The sequence below is a fragment of the Kwoniella botswanensis genome, chromosome 1, assembly GCF_036426115.1.
Source record: "Kwoniella botswanensis chromosome 1, complete sequence".
NCBI classification, from domain to species: domain Eukaryota; kingdom Fungi; phylum Basidiomycota; class Tremellomycetes; order Tremellales; family Cryptococcaceae; genus Kwoniella; species Kwoniella botswanensis.
This window is the reverse complement of record NC_088599.1, coordinates 12,167,409-12,188,553: the sequence shown is the minus strand read 5'-3', so window position 1 is coordinate 12,188,553 and position 21,145 is coordinate 12,167,409. Positions and strand designations below refer to the sequence as shown.

At 44.7% G+C, this 21,145-nt stretch overlaps 9 protein-coding genes across 9 annotated transcripts; 5 read left to right on the top strand and 4 right to left on the bottom strand.

Annotated features, from left to right (window-relative positions):
* Positions 1 to 486: 486 nt before the first annotated feature.
* Positions 487 to 3,297, top strand: L199_004594 (uncharacterized protein; the record flags this gene model as incomplete). Its single annotated transcript, XM_064890320.1, has 9 exons — positions 487 to 762; positions 820 to 925; positions 982 to 1,363; positions 1,430 to 1,489; positions 1,558 to 1,837; positions 1,911 to 2,421; positions 2,505 to 2,695; positions 2,793 to 3,057; positions 3,140 to 3,297. 9 exons carry the CDS (start codon positions 487 to 489, stop codon positions 3,295 to 3,297), a joined length of 2,229 nt encoding a protein of 742 aa, XP_064746392.1.
* Positions 3,298 to 3,488: 191 nt separating this feature from the next.
* Positions 3,489 to 4,281, bottom strand: L199_004593 (uncharacterized protein; the record flags this gene model as incomplete). The annotated part of the gene is made up of 4 exons (XM_064890319.1): positions 3,489 to 3,836; positions 3,896 to 3,982; positions 4,072 to 4,178; positions 4,251 to 4,281. 4 exons carry the CDS (start codon positions 4,279 to 4,281, stop codon positions 3,489 to 3,491), a joined length of 573 nt encoding a protein of 190 aa, XP_064746391.1.
* Positions 4,282 to 4,610: 329 nt separating this feature from the next.
* Positions 4,611 to 5,425, top strand: L199_004592 (uncharacterized protein; the record flags this gene model as incomplete). Its single annotated transcript, XM_064890318.1, has 4 exons — positions 4,611 to 4,648; positions 4,725 to 4,874; positions 4,986 to 5,127; positions 5,366 to 5,425. The coding sequence occupies 4 exons, from the start codon at positions 4,611 to 4,613 to the stop codon at positions 5,423 to 5,425; spliced, it is 390 nt and encodes a 129-aa protein (XP_064746390.1).
* Positions 5,426 to 6,005: 580 nt separating this feature from the next.
* Positions 6,006 to 6,807, top strand: L199_004591 (uncharacterized protein; the record flags this gene model as incomplete). Its single annotated transcript, XM_064890317.1, has 3 exons — positions 6,006 to 6,567; positions 6,643 to 6,724; positions 6,783 to 6,807. The coding sequence occupies 3 exons, from the start codon at positions 6,006 to 6,008 to the stop codon at positions 6,805 to 6,807; spliced, it is 669 nt and encodes a 222-aa protein (XP_064746389.1).
* Positions 6,808 to 7,087: 280 nt separating this feature from the next.
* Positions 7,088 to 8,303, bottom strand: L199_004590 (NADH-ubiquinone oxidoreductase 23 kDa subunit, mitochondrial; the record flags this gene model as incomplete). Its single annotated transcript, XM_064890316.1, has 6 exons — positions 7,088 to 7,099; positions 7,170 to 7,288; positions 7,389 to 7,460; positions 7,545 to 7,637; positions 7,720 to 7,857; positions 7,952 to 8,303. 6 exons carry the CDS (start codon positions 8,301 to 8,303, stop codon positions 7,088 to 7,090), a joined length of 786 nt encoding a protein of 261 aa, XP_064746388.1.
* Positions 8,304 to 9,011: 708 nt separating this feature from the next.
* On the bottom strand, positions 9,012 to 13,429 carry L199_004589 (uncharacterized protein; the record flags this gene model as incomplete). Its single annotated transcript, XM_064890315.1, has 12 exons — positions 9,012 to 9,196; positions 9,284 to 9,366; positions 9,479 to 9,701; positions 9,803 to 9,899; positions 9,985 to 11,245; positions 11,322 to 11,842; positions 11,903 to 12,193; positions 12,256 to 12,371; positions 12,431 to 12,505; positions 12,565 to 12,756; positions 12,811 to 13,331; positions 13,401 to 13,429. 12 exons carry the CDS (start codon positions 13,427 to 13,429, stop codon positions 9,012 to 9,014), a joined length of 3,594 nt encoding a protein of 1,197 aa, XP_064746387.1.
* A 477-nt stretch (positions 13,430 to 13,906) lies between these two features.
* On the top strand, positions 13,907 to 14,689 carry L199_004588 (uncharacterized protein; the record flags this gene model as incomplete). The annotated part of the gene is made up of 4 exons (XM_064890314.1): positions 13,907 to 14,114; positions 14,175 to 14,308; positions 14,363 to 14,467; positions 14,519 to 14,689. 4 exons carry the CDS (start codon positions 13,907 to 13,909, stop codon positions 14,687 to 14,689), a joined length of 618 nt encoding a protein of 205 aa, XP_064746386.1.
* Positions 14,690 to 14,825: 136 nt separating this feature from the next.
* L199_004587 (uncharacterized protein) lies at positions 14,826 to 18,675 on the bottom strand (the record flags this gene model as incomplete). Its single annotated transcript, XM_064890313.1, has 9 exons — positions 14,826 to 15,136; positions 15,209 to 15,276; positions 15,363 to 15,523; positions 15,583 to 16,128; positions 16,210 to 16,324; positions 16,409 to 16,570; positions 16,660 to 16,920; positions 17,037 to 17,105; positions 17,174 to 18,675. The coding sequence occupies 9 exons, from the start codon at positions 18,673 to 18,675 to the stop codon at positions 14,826 to 14,828; spliced, it is 3,195 nt and encodes a 1,064-aa protein (XP_064746385.1).
* Positions 18,676 to 19,359: 684 nt separating this feature from the next.
* On the top strand, positions 19,360 to 20,974 carry L199_004586 (uncharacterized protein; the record flags this gene model as incomplete). Its single annotated transcript, XM_064890312.1, has 5 exons — positions 19,360 to 19,420; positions 19,528 to 19,617; positions 19,683 to 19,759; positions 19,854 to 19,976; positions 20,075 to 20,974. 5 exons carry the CDS (start codon positions 19,360 to 19,362, stop codon positions 20,972 to 20,974), a joined length of 1,251 nt encoding a protein of 416 aa, XP_064746384.1.
* Between the last annotated feature and the right edge of the window lie 171 nt (positions 20,975 to 21,145).

Genomic DNA, 21,145 nt, shown 5'->3' with positions numbered 1-21,145 from the left:
GTGTTCCCACCCAGCGGATGCTCAAAAGGAAGAAGGATCAAGGAAGAGAAACCATCCATCCATCCATCCATCCATCCATCCATCCATGCCTTTCCATGCACGGACCTGTACTGGTGGATGAGTCAACCCTACACGCCCTAAACACACACACAGCTCACAGTGAGCTTCGGATGCTAGACTCTTAGATAAAAACACTATCATCCGCGCGGAGACTCCACAGTTTAACTCTTTTAGGCGCACGACTGGGGGCACCTATCTATCCGGTTATCAGATTGAACCGGAAGTGCAAACTGGAAAGCCAAGGATGTTTGTGATGAATCTCTCTCTTCATCTGACCAATTCATTCACTCTTTCACCACCTTCATATCACCCGTCTTCAACACTGTATATACCTTGCTACCTATCTGTACATATGTCCCTCTTCGACAACGCCTATATGTCTTGTTCGACCCTGTAACAAAGCTTACCTCTCCTTGAAATACAGCCATGTACCCCTCTCCTGCTCCTACTTCAATCCTCGTAAATAACTCGACTCGCCTCATACGACCCAATACAATACCACGTATTCCACCCTCACCTATATATACTACTTGCTCTACATCAATAATCAGACAGAAAAGAATGTTTGCTCTCTCAGCTCATAGACGCGATCAACCCAAGACATTCTCCAACCAATCGAAATTACCTAGATTACCTGTACCAGATTTGGAAAAGAGCTTGGAAGGGTATTTGAAGAGTCTCGGACCAATATTGGGACAGAATGTGAGCTGAATCAAGGCCGATGGTCAAATTGAGCTCATACTACCGTGTTGATCTCAGTATGACGCCTCGGCCTTACCAAACGAAATTGAGAAACGTAAATTGTTTGCTAAAGATTTCGCAGCTCCTGGTGGATTGGGTAGAACCTTACAGGAAAGATTGAAAGGTAAGCTGGACATTTGGAGCTCGAAGAGTATGATAGCTTACATAGGTATGTTGTAGATCTCGATCACGTCTCACCGAATAATTGGCTCAACGATACTCTCTGGCTCGGACTGGCTTATCATACCTGGCGAGCACCATTACTAGTCAATTCAAATTGGTGGTTACTCTTTGCTCCTGATCCTTCTGACCCCACTCCGCCTATCGCATCCGGCTCACTTTCCAAGGTAGAAGTGCCCGATCCAAATTCGAATCCGAAAGAAGCTGCCTCGGCGGGAAGTCAGCGAGGTGGACAAGATTGGATAGATAATCAGAAGGGGGAATTCGATGGGCCGGTGGAATGGGAGAAAGTGGTTAAGAGAGAATGGATAAGTGATTGGCAGATTCGAAAAGCCGCTTGGCTAGCTAGGAGGTTTGCCGAGTTTAGGACGAAGCTCCTCAAGTGAGTCAGACATATCTCGTCCTCAGTGATGTATGACCATGTCTGATTGTAACGATCTTTCGATAGAGAAGAGATCTTGCCGGACTCTTCGAAAGCCGGGCCTTTTGACATGCACCAGTATTCTCGGTGAGTCAGCTTCTCGAGACCCCATGTGCCCACTCAGAGCTGTAGCTGATTTTTGAAACATATCGTAGAATGTTCAATCTTTCTCGGATACCTCTACCGAACAGTGATGCCTTTTCAGCAGTCGACAACAAAGCTACTCATCTCACATTGATGGTTGATGATTATATATACTCCATTGATATCTTCTCACCTCCTCCAATTGATGGTGTACCTGAACCTTTGTCTCCTTCGGAGATTGAGCAGAGGTTCAAAGCTGCCGTGAATGATGCTAAGAAGCGTAAGGACGGCGGAGAAAGAGCCGATCAAATTGGCGTATTGACCGCTGACGAGAGAGATAACTGGACAAAGGTGAGCTCGCATATCAGTGTCGCTATCAGAAATGAACTCATCAACTGATCAACGAATGTCTCGTCAAACCTAGAATCGTGAACATCTTCTGCTCCTCTCACCAAATAATCGATCAACCTTCAACTCAATCTCTTCTTCCCTTATCGTCCTTTCTCTCGACCCGTACACTCTACCTTCCATCCCGTCTGTTGATCCCCTCCGACTACCCTCTGTAGACGCACAAGTACGTAACACCGCCTCTGGGATTGATGGTGCCGGTAATAGATGGTTTGATAAAGCTGTATCGGTCATGGTCGAGACAAATGGCAGAGCGGGAATTATGGGTGAACATTCCCCTGTGGACGCGCTTATTCCATCAATCGTAGGGGAATATGTTCTGGCTTCTCCGGTAGATCACTCCCGATTCACTTCCGGATCTAGCTCGAGTACTGTGGATGGTTGGAATAAGCTGGATTGGGTAGTTGATGAGGGAATCACGAAAGAGATAGAAGGATGTAAAGAGAGAAATCAGAAATTGATAGATGATTCCGATGCGAGTCAGTTGTGGTGGAACGAATATGGTGCGGAATGGATCAAGGCTGTTGGTGAGTCAATTCAAGCGGTTCATACTGTAAAGTGTCATGATAGAATATACTGAAGAGTTTGATGGGTGGTATGGTATGAATAGCCAAACAGTCACCTGATGCGTATATTCAACAAGCCCTTCAATTAGCATGGTACAAAGATCAAGGATATGCCACTGCTACTTATGAGACGGCATCGACTCGGATGATGTTACATGGTAGGACCGATGTCATTAGGAGTCTGAGTAGTGAAAGCAGGAGTTTCGTAAAGAGTATGCTCGACGAGAAGACTAATGTGAGTCAACTAAATTTCTTATTGTTGAACTGTAGAGCTAGACCAGATTGACGAGAATTTTTGCTGATGTATCTTTGTGTAAATGTCTTTCTGATAGGATTCAAAACGATACTCGCTATTGACCGAAGCATGTAGAGCCCACAATTTCCTTACTCGCCAGTCATCCCAAGGAAACGGATATGATCGACATCTAATGGGATTGAAAGTCCATCTGAGGCCTGGTGAGAGTCATGCACTGTACGATGATGAGATATACGCCAAGTCGCAGGAATGGAAATTATCCACTTCAGGATTGAGTGCGGGTGGGAAGTTCATGGGGACGGGATTCGGTGCTGCTTGGCCTGATGGGTATGGTATCAATTGTGAGTTTGACACACCTCTTAGGTATTTACCTGATAAACGGTCAAATTGAATCAAGCTGATACGTGACCATGGAATTGATAGATCTCGCTGGTCCATACCTCGTCAAATTCGGTATTGAATCGAAGTTCTCATGCGACAAAACTTCCACACAAAGATTCAAGCATAACATCGTACAGGCGTTGAGAGATATGAGGAGGGTATGTGAGGCGGCAGGAGAGGAGAGTAGAGCGAGATTATGATGTGAAGGACTGTGTGCCAGGTAAATTGTATTGCAAGGGGAAGACTGAAGACGGAGGAGAAGAAGGAATGTATATGTAGTAGTCCATATACATCAACATGTAATATCATAGTTATCATTTACAAATCGTTAACTATACACAATCTCATACAGGGATACAAACTTTTCGGTATGGCATGATCATGATCATGATCATTTCTTGGGGTTCCTCTTTGACCTCTTGTCCTTAGCTTGCACAGAGCTTTTATTAGTCGCGCTACTTCTTCCTCTCTTTCTCCCACCTTTGTTCTTCTTGTTGTTATCAGCCTGATGACCGTTAAGCTCATCTTCTTGCTCTTGCTCTTGCTCTTGCTCCTCTCCTTCCTCGTCAACGAGTAACTCCGGCCGAGATGTCTTCACAAGAGCTTGAAAGAGCATTATCTCCTTATCCGATCGATTCACATCATCCGTATAGGTCTTATCGTAGAAACCCAGCCAGGTGTTGAGATGTTCATCGGGGAGTGAACGAATATCAGCGAAGAATGGAATAAGTTGATATTCCTGTAGTAATAGATATAAGCTCGAATGACCAATGATGAGATATGGGCACGGATTCTTACGCTAGGCATACCCTCTGGATAATCACGACCGTTCCTTGGATTGGGAGGTAATGGGACTCTCTCTTTGGTCAAAAACCCAATTACTTCCTACGATATGATAACGAGCACGAAGTGGCTTGATTTATCAGCGTTATGACATTACCACACGACAGTAATAGAGATGAGATGGAACCCACAACTGATCGCGTCGCTCTGAACTCATTCAAGACCCTCTTGCAGGTGTCGTTTATTGCTTTGAGTGATTTCAGACACTGTTCGGCGATTTCAGGATCAAAGTCGACGACTACAGAGTAAAGACGCGTCAGCTTCTGTCGATTTCACTGTCGATTTCGTCGATCCCGATGCAGATACTCACCTCGAGGTCGGTCGGTGTGAACATCTGACATGATGTATAGTATCTGTGTCTTTGAGATGGATGTCGCACCTGGATAGTCGATAAATAGATATACTATATCTCCTCAGCTCGTGTTACAACATGTACAACATGTACTGATCACGTGACAATCACCAGTGGGATAAATCTGACAAAAAACAACCGTCAAAGATATTCAACAAACTCTCACGGTTCCAGTTGATCTGATCCCGTTCATCTCCCACTTGCTGCTCTCAGCACCTTTGCGGTGGACTGTGAATGGTCAATCACGAGATTGTCATCAACACATAAAGTGTACCATACAAGTAGACGACCAGCACACCAACTCGAGACAGACAAAAGATGTCAGGATCAGGATCAGGATTTCATGGGTTCAGACAGTCAGTTCATCGCTTCGGTCCTGCTGTGAATGTGAATGAGACATACATAACTGATTTTTTGTTCAATGTGAAACAGAGATATGCCCCCTCCAGGAGGGTACGAGGCTATCAAATACAAGCGAAATTTACCTGTCAGAGGTGTGGGAGGTGCAGTAGTGTTCAGCACGGTGGCTGCTATCTGTGCTTTTGGATTCTGGAGAGTTGGAAAGGGAAATGTAGAGAAGAGGTGGGTGATGATAATTCTTCCCACAAGACAGCTCTGGGAGCTTTCTTATCAGCTCTTTGCCGAATATTACGAGCTCTTCCACTGCTAACATCTGATTATTCATTTTCGAAGGGAACTCAAACGTGAACAGGCATGGTCGCGAATCAACCTCGTTCCTGTACTATTAGCTGAACAAGATAGAGATGCCTATAGAAGACAACAGGCTGCTTTGGCTAGAGAGAAGGAGATCATGAAGGATTACCCAGGATGGGAGGTGAGTGATGTGTTCGCTGTTGTAGCATGTGTGAAAAGAGGAGTCTTTTGTCAGGATCAGGGCAATCATTGGTTTATACGGGTGATAAGGGGGAGAAGCGTCGGGCATTGGCGGTGTCACAATGATTGAAATGAGACTATGGCAAATGGGAGTTGCAAGGGCATGACGGAAGAGTCCACAATGATACCCATTCCAATGATGAGAACAACACGTTAATACTTGTGTTCTCTTTTTACAGGCTGGAAAGAGCACATATAACTCTTCGCGATATACACCAAACACCATTGTCGTTCTCTAGATTTTCTGTCAATACAGGAGGATTGTAGATGATAGATAGGGAATGCTATAACCAGGCAGAAAAATGTGTCATCATTGCATATCACGCTGACTCGGCATAGCAAGAGTCAGGACATTCCTTGTTTGTTGTTGCCTAAAAGATGACAGGAACAAGGAAGACACAGACATTGAGTATCTTGTAGTCATTCCGCGCTATTGCTGACCAAGTCGATGCACTCTCACTTATAATGTGGTCATTGCAGCGAAAAGGGTTCTACTGAACAAGGTAACAGGAAGTAATGAAACGTGAAACCAGCAAATTGGTCAATTTATACAACTTCAAAGGTCAGTCAAACACTGACGGGTGAACGACCACAGCGAATCCTTTGATCGTCGTATACAAAGGATACAACAATTAACAATATTACTGCCTCGTTTTGACACTCTAATATTTCCCACTTCAATCACTACTCGACATTCCAAGTACCTTGCAGATATCGACCCCCACTCAGAAGAGAGCGAAAAATAAATTATATCAAAATAACATATACCTCTACTCTTTTACTGCAATGCAGAAAATACCGTACCATCAAATATACAGAATGATGGATATCCTGACCTTCTTCCCGTCGTATCTTTTATCCTCTAGATCCCTCCCAACAGCTCAAGTCCCCTGTCTAGCAGAATTACAAAAACAAGCCCAACTACTAGCCTCGTCTATTCCACCTCTTCCAACTTACTCCTCTTTCTCCTTTTCATCCCAATCTCCACCAATGACAAAAACGAAAAAAGAAATAGATCTACCTCAACAGAGTAAATCGAGAGGACTACCTATCCCTTTCCTAAAGCAAGATAAATCATGGTATACTCACAATCATACCCAGGCATCATATGATCATCCTCTACCAAGGTATACCGAAAGACCCGACGGCGAGAAAGAATATATAGATGAGATTGATATTGGACATGGGTACGATCATATCCACCGTCTAGGGAAGAGTGCTTCTTTACCTAACAGTAGTAATAAATTGTGGAAAACTTGGAATGGAGGATTTCGACCTATACATATACAGAGTACGCTACCTAGCGAAAGTGGGAATGCTTTGCGGCCAATGAGAGAGTATGGGATGAACGGTAGTAAGAGTTACGCAGAGAGTGTTTGTAGTGAGTTATCTCGTCATTTCATCTTCTCGTGCATTGAAAAGTCTGTCAGAGTGACTGATACATTTAATTGAACAGGCTTGACTCAACCTTCGATATACAATTTGCGCGAGAACGGAACCCAGAATGACACTGATAAGTCAATGACATGGATCGAGTGGTCAGTAGGGCACTCTTTACAAGGTATATAAACTGATCGTTTCTTGTGTATTGTATAGGATAACGTGTAGAACGTGCTTGTAATACTGAATATAGATAGCGTGGAACCAAGTGGAGAAAGGACATTTTTGGCAATACAATCATGAGGTATTCGATTGTCCATTGGATTTTTTTGTTCTTTAGATTCTCCGTAGTATTGATACGTTGTAAACCCAATGTTAAGACTGATGCATAATTAAACGATCTATATGCTATACCATCTTCAATGCACCTCCTGATCATCAACTAATCCGCAATACCAGCTATCGGTGTCATATCTTATACACAAATCGTCTCCACCTCATACACCTATGATGCCATGCGATTATCGGTAGAACTGCACATATTGATGAATATTAGCAATCGATGCCATATTGGAACAAACCCAGTCAATTCAGATGACTTACGTGATCAGCTTGAAGGTTAGCAGCGATCTCAGCTTCAGCCTTATCACCATTTGATAACAACTTCTCTTTGTTATATAAGAGTTCTTCTCGAGTTTCCGTCGAGTATTCAGCGTTTTGGGCTGAAATCACGTGAAGATATTGTCAGTATGTGTTCGATACGGAAAGCAATCTATTCAACATATTATGTATGATTTTTGATGAAGAGTCCGAGGCACTCACTCTCAACAATAGCATCTACAGGACAAGCTTCTTGACAGAATCCACAGTATATACATTTCGTCATATCAAGGTCTATTGACCAGCACCATGATCAGCTGATTATCCTCGCAAGCGCCGCTGCATACTCAGCTAATAGGAGAGACTTGTATTACTCACCATATCGGGTAGTTCTCCTCGATCCATCTTCTCGAGCTTCAGATTCGATGGTGATAGCCTGAGCGGGACAGATGGCTTCACAAAGCTTACAAGCTATTACCAATATTACAACTCAGCTACTGATCATGATTTCCTTGGTATTCATTGCCAATCGAATATGGTTGATCTGACTCACCGATACATCTCTCTTCACCATTGGGGTATCTTCTCAAAGCGTGTTCACCTCTGAATCGAGGTGACAATGGACCTTTCTCAAATGGGTACATGATGGTATATGGTGGTCTGAAGAATTGCTCCAACACGATCCACATACCTATTTATGTATTGCACATGATATATCAGCCAGACCACCTTTTTGACTATCTACTATTGACGATGTTGAACAACACAATGAAAGTTTGACTCACCCCTCACGATCTCGGTAAAGAAGAATAATTGACTCGCTTTATCCAACGCACTTGGCCCTTTGGAATAATCAGGCCATTGATCCGCTACGCCCGTGCCGACAGATTGATCATTACCATGTCTTGATCCCTCCGAAGCTGCATCGGCGGTGGTAGTTTCACGCGGGTTGGGAGTTTTTATAGGTCCAGGTGTGATATGTTTGGGTCCTGTATTTCGGGGGGCGAATGGATTACGTCCAGCTGGAGTGGCTAACAGAACCCTGGATGAAGAGTGAATAGATCGGGAGATGGGAAGAGGAGTGGGGAGTGAAGAGGAGAGGATAGGTCGGAGGAGTGGTAAGACGGGTCGAGGCATCTTGAGGTAGTTGGAGCAGAGAATCTAGATCGAGGAGAGATGAGCGCCGAGTGTTCCTTCGAGTCGTGTCGGAGCAGTTAAACCACGTATGAATGGATGGTTACAGGTAGGTTCCTATAGTATACAGCTAAAATGGGTGGGTATATGTGATGGATCGGATCGACGAATCAATCACATCCGCATCTAATGAAAGATGACCAAAACGTTGAACGGCAACATCCAACATCCAACAACCAACGATAATCACGCCGATAATACACAATTCAACGGAGTTTGATCAATGTGGCACTTTTCATCCATCCAATCGTGTTGATCCTGGATCAAATGCTTGTCCACGTGGCAGACAGGTGCAAAGCGACGGGTCGTCGATCATGTTGTATACCTCGTAGAAGAGCAGAAAACGATAGCAAGGACTACCATACCAGTACATACAATTGATGAGAAAGTCCTTAGATGGATAGTTACGAATTCTCTGAAATAAAGTATCACCAAACATGAATTGATGCTCTGGGGATCAGACAAAATTAGTCGACCCGTGCTGTACAAAAAGAATAACGACGAAGATGAAGCACGAGCGTGGTCAGCGCTTGTTTGGATGAATATACACAAACATGTCCATGTTCATTGAAGATCCTCGAATTCATATGCATACACTAAGATCTGATATACAACAAGACTTCGTAACAAGTAGTATCCAACCAAGTCCAATTATACCCTTCTGCACCTACATCCACATCCCGTTGGACAAACACTCCATCCACCTATTGGAATGTCCTGTTCGATCTCACCATGTTCAGTCGTACTTAGCGTGCCTGTGGAAGTACGAGCCAAACTTGCATTACCATCTGATACGTGATCGGTGATTGGATGGAGAGGTAACAGCGGTGCTTGGTCTATGAATCATCGACGATATATATTGATTAGTGCAGTAATTGAGTTGTTTTTGTTATTGTTGTAGTCAGGCTGGCTCGTCGACTTACTATGATATACCCTCATACAATTCCCATGTCCACCATGACCGCATTTCTTACAACCTAGATACAAACCTTTGACAACCTTTCGACTAAACACAATATCAAAATTACAAATTCAGTATCTTCTTCGTATCCACTCGGAAAGGAGAAGAAATGAAAAGAGCGATGCGTGTATGTAGAGGTTTTGTACCTTCGACTTACCAGATCGAACAAACTTTAGCACCCATTTTACATTTCTTACACCACCAGAATTTCTTCCCTTCTACGCCTATATCATCCAATTCACCTGTGGATTTCCCACATCGTCCACAATGTAATTTATGAGTTATACCTTCGTTTATCGCTGCTATCTGCAGCGAGGGGATGTGGGAGTATAGCCGGATGTACGATGCTGGTATAGGCAGTCGAAGTCGTTCGAGCATATCTACAATTTCATATGAGGTGCGAACAAAACAAAGGAATTTAGCAGTTATATATAGTGCAGCTGTAGCCACGTTACCTGAGTTCGATTGGGGTTGAACTCACCGACATAGGCATGTACGAGACCTTCAACTTGCCTGGAAGGAAATTCACCGACTTTGGATCCTACAATTGCAATGTGCGTAGCAAGTTGCATCTCTCCCTATGCGCATGGTGATCATAATCAGCAAATGTATGATCGATGATCGAGACATAAGGTATACCAGCGCTAAGTTAAATACACTCACATCGTCAATACACCCTTCCCACCACTCATGTAGCGCATCGACTCTTCTTTTCTGATACGTGAACCAATCATTCTTATCAAACCTATCTACTTCACCTCTAAGCGCAGTAGCTGTAGGTACTTTGATCATACCAACTCCCTGAACTTGCACTTGCTGCTGTTGTTGAGCTGAATTCCGCCTACTGAGCGGACCTTCAGGTGTACCCACACCTTTCCGTAAAGATGGAAAAGGTAATGGACTACTTCTCAGGGACTTACCTCCAATAATACCATCCAGATTGTTACTCGTATTATTGTTGTTGATGGGTGTAGGACTAGTTCGTGAGATAGTAGCTGTCGTAGTTGATCCTGAAAAATTGAATTCACCTTGTATACCATATGGATCGGGATAATCTGACATTGCCATTATCCTACTTGAAGTCATCTTGGATGAACTACTTTTCTTACTTGTCGAGGTCCTCATCGTACTATTCTCTTTCTCCTTCTCAGCTGGAGGTGATCCAGAAGAAGATCTAGATGTTCCAGTCGTCCCTCCTTTGGTCATTTTCATAGCTGAGATAGCATTCGAGACCGACGCTGACACCGATCTGCTATTAGGCATGATGACAGTAGCGTTCGATTCCCTTCTACTTGTACTTCCACCACTCAACGCATCACTCAATCTACGTGTGATCGAATCAGGCGGAGAGAATGCGAGAAACCTCGATTTCGGATGATGAGATTCTTCTTCTGATTCGGAATCGGAGTATGAATCTTTGGTAGAAGACGATGATTCAGAAGGTTCAGAAAGGGCTTCCTCATCTTCGTCTAGGAAACATGCACCCAAACGAGTGAGAGGTATTGCAGTAGGTGATGGATAAGGGACGTTGTGATTGGGCGAGCCGTGTGTCGGAGTTGATGTAGGTGGAGTTGATAATCGAGCGGTACCATCAATCGTTCCGCTAAATACATCTTCCTTGAATCCAGCTTCAACCTGTAATCTCGGTGAGGGATCAAATTCTTCGAGCAAAGTTTTCAAGAATGCCCATAATCTGGCATCATCCTCTCGACCACATGACAAAGCCACATTACCATTCCACTGGCAGAGGTTCTCAGGTGTATCGCCTTCCAGTTTATACCAATTTGCTAGATACGCAAACTCAACTTCGTCCGTATCTGGCAAAGGTAGGAAACCAAGAGTTTGAAGGGGTTCGTAAGCTGGGTCAGATATTGATGGTGTAGGTCGACCAAGTTTGTCCCAATGATTCACATATTCCGATTTGCTAGATCCAGCAAACAAATTCAATATCAGCTAAATCATAATCCGTGCTTCTTGAGACGACCTTTGATAGCACTCACACGTCATCGAAGGGTATTTCTCCCAGTTTGAACCGGTCAACAGCATATACCATCTCACCTCTCGGACTCCATCCCACCAGCTGTCTAGGCACCTGGTCCAAAGGAAGTGGTAGACTTCCCCTACCCGATGGACCTCTGAGTTCCATCTGAGCGAAACCGCCATTCTGGAAACATGCCACCAAATTGCCATCGCCGTTAGCCCATGCCACATCGACTGCTCCTCCATCTTGCGTTGGGATAGCATATTTAGCAATGTAGTGACGTCTGACATGCCATATTTCCAGATGAGCATCTTCGTCTAACCCTGCGTGACTGGCGCTATCACCGTCGGAAGAAAGTGTGACCGAGCTCGGATTGGGTGATAAGGTAGGGTCGGCCGAAGTTACAGCTTGGATGAGGGGAACAACGACAAGCTCAGTGGGGTGATCAGGACGCCAAGCCACTCGTCGTACTGGATAAGCGGTATGAAGTGAATGTACAGGTGAAGGAGGTTTATCCCATTGTTGACCCATATCCCATATCTTCAAGGAGACATGCATCAGCTTGACCTCCTAAGCTTGATGCTGCCAAATCATACTCACCTGAACTATCTTGTCCGCTCCTGCACTAGCCAGCCATCCCCCACCTTTATGGCCATCGCTACTTTCTTCATCACCCTCCTTCCACTTCAGATCCAGCACGCTCTTACTGCCATGAGCACCAAAAGCTTTTCCAGTACTTCTTGAAGGCGACCTGAAGTCATATCTCCGTATCGATCCATCATCTAGTCCCGCAACGAATTGATACGCATCTGTCGGACAGAAAGTCAGGGAGATAATAGCTGATGAGTGTTTAAGGGCTTTCCGATTCGAAGGATCTCTTTCTCGTAAATCCTGAGAAGAATAACCAATCATCAGCTTTCCGGGCGTGGTGGTCGGATCTATAAGAAGCTCACCCAGAAGCGGACACCACCTTCCGTACCTCCCGTCAGAGCTAGATGACCGTGACTTGCAGAAGGACATAGTCGGACGCAATTCATAGGTCTGAAAGTACCACTTGAGATGTCCTTGTCTACGATTGATAATTCAATGAGCAGGTGAGATCATTAACAGTCTACATCATCAGCTCACCTAATCTGCCTTTCTCTACGTCGAATAGCAGGAGATTTCCGCTTGGTGTAGCAGTAGCGATCTTCGTGTCGAAGGCTATCGGATTATCCAGAATTAGTCGAATGCCGTTCCATCAAAAGAACGGTCGTACCCACCTCCCACGCCCCAATCCATACCATTCACTCCTTTCCCAACAGGCCAATTAGGTTTCCATAAATTCACTACCTCAGATATCGTTACTCCGCCGTTTCCCTTTGCCAGCGTGTGCCGATCTTTCGTTTCATCAGATGCGAATATAGGTGTTGTCGAACCTGATGATGGATCATGTATCTTCATCACTCGTAGATCTAATAATACAATTCCATCAGTATCGGCATCTTGTATTGAGGATGCAGACATACATTGACCACCACCTATCGCATACGTCCCCTCCGGTCCTTGAGCCATAGCGTTCAACCTGGTAGTCTTCGTAGCGCTATTCATCCCCCACCCCCTCTTCCCATTCAGTGACGCTGTACTCATGAGATTGACTCTTATACCCCTGTCTCGCTCTCTACTCCTACTTTGACTTCGAACCCTAGGCGTCGGCGCCTGACTTCCACTCAATCTACCTGATCCATCATCCGTCAAATGCCTTAATAATCCAGGTCTACCCGGCCGAATAATTCCAGCAGTCAACAAGCCCAAATTATTTGTAAAGTTCCCTCTTGCGCTGGGTGAAGAGGAAATGGGATGATAGATGGTTCGTGGATCATCGTATATGAGACTTTGGACGATGTGCCTTCGTTCGTAATGAGATGGTAAATGAGGATGAGAAGGGATGTTGAATGATGGGTCTAAAGGAGAAGAGACCCGAGGAGAGTCTCCGGTTCGTTCTCGAAGATGCATAGAAGAACCATCGGAGCCTGAGCTGGGGATGGCTCTCAATGAATGACGGATAGGTTAGCAGTATTGACAAGCTAGGTCGAAGGAGAGGAAGAGGAAGACTCACGAAGAGAAAGCGTTGGTAAGTCGGTTCATGGTCGATCGAGTTCTACCGATACATCTTACCCGCTGTCCGGTAGGTATGGGTGTGGACTTTCAGCTTGCTTGATGAGACACAGCGTCGATATTGATCATTGAGCTGCTTCTAGGGAGGAGGTCTCGTCTTTCATGGTCCATCTCATTACGATCTTACTCGCTGTCCTCGGTTCAGGAACCGTCAACAACCAGCAGTCAGTACATGTGCAGTATATATTGATCACGTGACAATCAGAGGCCGCGCTGTCATGGACAGTGGTGAGTCAACTTCAGTTGATCAAGCTTCTACTCTACTCGTACTATACTCGTGCCACTCGTACTATGTATACTAGAGGACCCGTGCGTTGTGCATTCAGCGATGTCAATCTTGTGTCTATGTGTCTGCTTTGAGTCATGCCTGTTCTTCTAAGTCAGTTTTACGCTACTTGTCCTGATCTTACCTAATCAACCGCTTCACGCATACTACTCAAACACAACATGGAGGAGATACGCATCCCGCCTCTGGTCAGCGCCTGGTTAGAAGCACAGAACGCTCAGTTCAATAACCCTTTACCTCTACCACCTCTAACCCAAGATGTCAACACTCTTTGCAATCATGCGTACTTGGCGTCCTTAACTCCAGGGTGTCCTCAAGAAGTCGTAGAGGAATTGACAAGAATAGCGTTTCGTCTGGCAGAAGCTAGTGGTGCGTCTCCCTGGCGGTATGTAACAGGCTGGAATTGTTCAGCTGATCAACCACATTCAGCCAATATACCAGCTTACCTTCAAGTCGGGGGCGCTAGGTTGGGAGAAGTAGGTGCGCAGATAGCTCAACAACTTGTGGCGGCTCAGGAAAGTATCTTAGTAATTGAGACAGGGATGAGGACGTCATGGGCAATCGTAAGTAGAAGGTACTGGAAAGGTGAATATGACTTATCCATTGTTCTTGATCAGGACCGAAATAGAACTTACTCGAAGATCAATGAGGATATGATCCCAGTTCCCGTCTCGGATCCAGCTAATCCAGCAGGACCTCCTCTGGATCGTCCACTTGGTGTAGTGAGTATCTATTATGATTACATATGATTGAGCTGACGTCTCTCTAATAAGCTGGACCACATCAGAAGATGGTCGGACGTTAGGGCAATGGTGAGAGGAAGGGTTGATCGATGGTTACAACTCTACGATCTCGAGGTTCCGGACAATATGAGTATAGAAAGGAGACGATTATGTCTCTACTATCATCTAGGAGGGTCGGAAGTACAAGTGGCTCAAGGATAGTGGTGAATGAAATAAGACACTACGTATTGTGCTCATATTATACAACCAAGGTACAAATAAAAATGAATACATCATGGCAAGTAACAAGTATCAAGCAACCTTCTATGATCCTATTCGACTTGTTATGATTTATCATTCATTCTCCACCCAATCTCGATCCTAATGCTGTTGTCCTCCAATCTTCTGTACCACCCATCGTATCTCTCACATCGACAAATGAAATCCTCTCTTCATCAACATCTTTTTCTTCACCATCACTGTCGTCGTCGCCATCTTCTTGACGTTGATTTCGTTTATCTGCCTTATACAAGAAAGAAGTTTCTTCCTTCGTTGTCTTTCTATATCTCTCAGTACGCATAGCCTGCATCGTACCGATCGTATAACGTTGTCCGAATTCTCGAAGGGCCGTGACGAGTATTTGGACATCAGGTTCAAGAGAGTTTGCACCTGTCAAGTATAAATAAGTTTACGATCTCTGAGTGCATGTAGCAGATGATAGAGTAAATTGTATGGACTCACCTGCAACATCACCAAGGGATTGTAATCTCTTCATTTCCCTGATCAAGATCTTAGAGATGAATGACCATCTATACGAACACAACGAAATTCAATCAGCATTGATCAACCATTTAGGAATATCCGAAGAAATGGAAGAGGAAGGGAGACGACTCACGTCATAGCGATAAACACATCCAAATCACTAGTCATGGCCTCCTTAGAAACAAATCTAACAGTTACAGTCAATCTCTTGGCCACGTTGATCGCATCGATGTTCTCAGCGCTAAATGAGAAAACATCATAGAGGAACATCCATGCGCAGCCTAAAACAAAGTGCTGAAAAAATTCTTGTATATTAGCTTTTAACTTTGATATGATATCCAGCAAAAACTGACCAGCGTTATAAGGTCTTTTCTAGCTTTGGTGAAATGCCATTCTTGTACTTTGCCATCCCATTTCCACCATTCAACTCTCCATTCAGGTGGTAAATCAGATTCGATCTTGAGTAAAGCCTGTTTCACTTCTTCATACGCTTTTGGTGTCCTAATTCGAGCTGTTCTTGTCCATCCTTCTTTACTCCTACTATGACTAGTACTACTATGGTGCGTACCGCCACTGCTAGTTTGATAAGAAGGCACGAAACCTGCTGCAGTACTGATCTGCGAATAGATATAATCATCTATATTACTTGTTGGCGAGTTCGAATTCGAGTTGGAATAAGTAGTGGAGGTGGAAGTAGGGTTGAGCATTGGTAAGGATCTTTCCCAACCTTCTTCGGGAGAGTGATACATCAATTTCGAAGCTCTTTCCAATATGCAGATAGCACGTAATCTGATGGAGATGAGGGTGGTCTCTGCGTAGTGTGGTAGAGGGTTATGATGAGGTGAAGGTTTGTATATCGATTGTATGGAATGATGGTCATCTTGTTCAGTGACGAGGCCCTGTTCGATTGATAGGGTATGTAAGCCAGTGTCCGTTTCAGCAGATGGGTTACCATATAGATCGCTAATTGGGGCACTCACGAGCTCGTACTCGTGCAAAGGCCTAGGGAAAGGTGTAGTGATCACTTCATCCGAGATGGCCGGAGGCCACTGAGTTGATATACTTCCACATCGATCTGTGACGTAGATTGACCAGCTGTACAAGCAAAGATTAATCTTCGAATCAGCTTGACTATTCTACTTCCTCCATAGGCAGGATTAGCCGAGTCATTCCACTCACAAACACCATATCCTCTCTCCTAGCTCTATAGCATCCTTAGGTGGGGGTAAGACATATGATCGATGTCTCATCATTCCTACCAGGTCAGCATTGAGGTGAGGTAAGTTGGAGGGTTTGAAGACTGATGAGGGGATTTGGTGTAGTCCGCAGGATACAGCGAGTCTATGTGAATTTATATATGAATATATCAGTATCACCGTCATGTTCGCAAATTTGCAAAAAGCAGACATAGATCGATCGGTTGCACCCACCTAGCAGCCTGGCCGGTCATCATCCATCCTTCATGATACCTAGCTTTACTGTACTTGTAGATAGCCAACAGCGTAGAAGCCCTCGTAGCATCCAATAACCTATCGGCCATACCGATGGAAGTTTCCAGCTGACTAGAAGCGATCTTGTAGAAATGAGGTTCTAATTGTCTGATAGGTGGGGAATCGGATATCCTAGATGCGAGGGTGTACATGGAGTATAGTAAACATGGATGAGGTCGTTTATGGGCAGGGAGCGTAAGACTGGATTTTGAATTACATGTCAGCTCAGATGATTGACATTAAAGATTGGGGTGCACTTCTCAGGTGTGATATGATGATTTTGGTATGACTGGTGAAGAAGAATGATGGGAACTCACCTGGCCATGAATCTCGGTACGTGAAACTCCTGTCCAAACAACCTCATCCCCGAGAAGAACAGATCCAATCTGCCAAGATATAGTCGTCAGTACGACCCGATGTAATAGCACGACGCCTACACTACAGAACAACTTACAGATGATCCCTTGCAACTTTTGGTAAATCATGAGCATCGAACCAACCACCAACCAACGTATTCGACCCCTCATCTTCTGCAATATCTTCTTGGGGATCATAAAACGGCACCGAGCTTCTCAATCCACCACTGCTGTCGGTAGTAGCGGGAGGGCTTGTACCTGGACCAGCCGGATCGATGAGAGTTGAAGAGTCCGTTATACCCGTTACCCACTGTTGTGAATTCAGTTCTTGTTGATTTTTCGTATCATCTTTACCTGTTGTGATCGATGTATGCCTATCGGCACCCACGGTACGTTCCATTGATTTTTCGACAGCCTTCAAGAACGATTCTGGATCTGATGATACGGGTTGTTTCAACTGTGATGATCTAAGTACCTCAGCTATTCTGCTTTCTGATTCGGTAAGCGTGTTATTATGACTGAGGGTGTCGAAGAATGCTCGTGCGATGTCTTCGGGATTACGTGAGTTGACGGGTTGGTTCAAGGAAGAAGAAGAGGTACCGTGTACAGGATTTGATGGATTTGTCTGGGGTTCGGACTGGGGCTGATTGAATGAAGATGGCACATTTGAGTCGTCTGAGCTGAGGTGCATGGGACAACTGGTACTATTGGGATCGTAATATCCAAGAGAAGCTGAGATGGGTTCATTGATACTGGCTGTAGGTGGCTGAGGGGGTCCACCGGGATGAGGATGGGGAAAAGCACCGAATGAAGGATGAGGATGAGGATGATGAATAGGAACCGATGAATTTGCATTAATATTGGGTGATTGGAAATGCGACTGGGGATCTGAATTCACAGTGGGCTGAGCAGCAGCGGAAGGACCAGTAGAAGTATCTCCAAAAGAATTTAATAAATTCATATAGTTCGGATCTAACATGTTAAAGTCAAACAGGCTTTCTGGATTCTGTGCAGTTGGTGAAGATGAGTTGACAAATCCGAAAAAGTTTGGTGTCGCACCGGTACTTGCACTCCCACTGAAGAAAGCACCACCGAAACTTGCAAAACTATTATGACTTGAAGAACCGGTATTCTGACCAGTACTACTACCTAGTATAGCGTCGAACATGTTGATATCAAAGTTCTCGTTGTTGATTGAGTAACCATACGAAGTTGATGATGAGGGTTCTCCTGTTCCCATTCCCGATAGGTCCATGGGTACATCTTGAGATTGAGATGAGCTACTTGAAGAATGATGCAGTAAAGGAGGAGGTTGAGAGGTCGATGCAGTGCTAGTATTACTCTCCCTTCTACCATTATCTTCACTATTATCCTTGCCTGCACTGGACTTCAGAAGGTTCTCCAACTGTGCTACTTTCTCTTCCAGCTGTTTCACTCTGCTAACGGGTTTACCTGAATCGTAAACGCATTCTCTACCTGATTTCAAACAATGTTGACAAGTTGGTTTATCGGCTGAACATCTGATTCGCCTCTTCCTGCAGTATAGGCAGGCATCACCTCGTTTGAGGGGTGGTGGATGAGATGGGTCGTCTTTTGGCATGGTCCGGATCGAATGTTGGGATAGCAGGGTCGAGGTCAAGGAATGTGAGGGGGAAGATGATGTATTTTGATTTGATCTGATTTGATCTGATTTGATCTGATCTGATCTGATGGGAGATCAGGTGAGGATTTGGCTCTCAGCGACTATGACTGGGAGTCTTGAGTAGCATAGGATGATGGGAGTTGAATAAATGAGCTGATAAACGTTGCTTAATCGTTTTGATTTGATCCGATCTTTCGCTTCTTGGCATGTCAGTGAGGCGATGACCAACTCGGACCAGAGTGATCGGGACCACCACTTAACTAAACTTATCTATGATGCTAGCTAGTGCAGTCAATCTCGGCCATCTCCACAGATCTCATCCTCACCTCATACCTCGGGGAATTAACAGATCAGTCGCCATATTGCCACATCATGCTCTGTTATCTCCATCTTGGATTTCCTATTCCAGCAGTCAAAGATAGAGGTGCTCGTCACGTCGATCAGTTTATAGAGTTCAATCCCAGTCCACTCGCATTCATTCACCTACATCTACAAATCAGTATCATCTCATATCCACGTTGGCTCGTTGTTATTTCAGATCGTTTCTTGATCCCTCCTCTCCTTCTTTGATTTCACCTGATAGAATCACCTTCACTGTCGACCCCCCACCTACATTACTCCACATCCACATCCACCTTCACCATGGCAGAGAACTACCAAAAGAAGGAGCTCCTAGCTCTTATGAACACGGGCAATAACAAGCGTGAGTGTATCAACGCTCTCACCTCCTCGCCCTATACCACTCCAAACTTTCAAATGTGAATACAGCCACAAAGCTCCGATCATATCTGATATCCGATTCCTTTGTAGTTTGTGTTGACTGTAATGCCCCTTCACCTCAATGGGCCAGCGTGAGCTATGGCACGTTCATATGTCTTGAATGCTCAGGTGTTCATAGAGGTGAGCTATGTTCTGCATATCGGCAACTGAAGAAAGGAGCTCATGATTTTATGGCGCGATAACAGGATTCGGTGTACATATCTCTTTTGTAAGAAGTATAACGATGGATAAATGGTCCGACGATCAGTTGAAGAAAATGAAGGTGAGTCTGAACTCAACTATTCAGCTACCCCCATTCCATCTTCCCCTAGATGTTCATTGGTAGCTGATCTGCTTAATATATCGTGTTTGATCAGCTGGGCGGAAACGAAGCTTTCAAATCTTTCATCGAGAATTACGGACCCGAAGGTGGATACACCAAAGGAATGGGTATGCAGGAGAAGTACAATTCATGGGCTGCAAGCCAATATCGTGAGAAGGTGGGTTATCTCGACCATATCCATATGCTTCTTTCTCCCGATACAGAAGTATAATATGACCCTTTGTGCTTACCATCCCCTTCCTTGCCCTTGATCAGCTCGCAGCAGCCTGTGCCGACCCACCTCAATCATGGTCCCCTTCCTCTCCTCCACCCGCATCAGCCGCACCTTCTCGTCCCTCTTCTGCTCAAGCCACTCGTAAATCTCGTGCTGGCGGTGGCGGTGGTATAGGCTCATCCAATCTCAACCCCAATCCAACAATCGGATCAGCTCAGAAAGCAGAGAACGAAGCTTACTTTGAGCGAATGGGAAATACCAATTCCTCTCGACCTGATCATCTTCCACCTTCCCAGGGTGGTCGATATCAGGGTTTCGGTTCATCCCCTGCTCCTGATGCTTCAGCTCAACATCCTTCATATGCCTTATCGAGTCATTCAGCACCTACATTTGACGAATTACAACGTAACCCCCTAGGAGCATTATCAAAAGGATGGGGGCTGTTCAGTAGTGCCGTATCGTCAGCCGCTCAAGAGATAAATCAAAGTGTAGTTAAACCTTCAATGGCTAAAGCATCTGAATATACATCTGGTGAAAATTCAGAGGAATGGAAAAAGTATTTATCCCAGGCTTCTGCTCAGGCAAGTCAAGCTTCTCATTGGGCTACCGCTAGAGCAGGTGAAGGATGGGATCAACTGAATGATGTTGCTAGACAAAAAGGTGGTGTTGACCTTAATGAACAATTGGGTAAATTAGGTTTGGGAGGTAGAACACCCGGTCAGAGGGGATATGGACAATTGGAGAGATCTGGTGATGCCGAAGATGGATTTATAACGCCTCATGGAGGTGATGGAGCGGGAGATGATTTCTTTGACAGTTGGGATGATCATCCGACGACTTCTGCTGCGGCAACAAGTGCGAATGCGGGAAAAGGTAAATCTACGGGTCAAGGTCAAAAGAAGAAAGATGGTTGGGAAGATGATGAATGGAAGGATTTTTAGAGAGATGGATAGACCGATAGACTGATTATGGATATGAAAGTGATTGGTGACAGATCCTATGGGTGAAGCTAGCGAGAGGGTGCTGTTGTAAAGATGTCTTAGGTGTATTCAAGATGACATGGCTTACAATGCTATGTACGGATGATCAACATTAAGGACAGTATGTACATA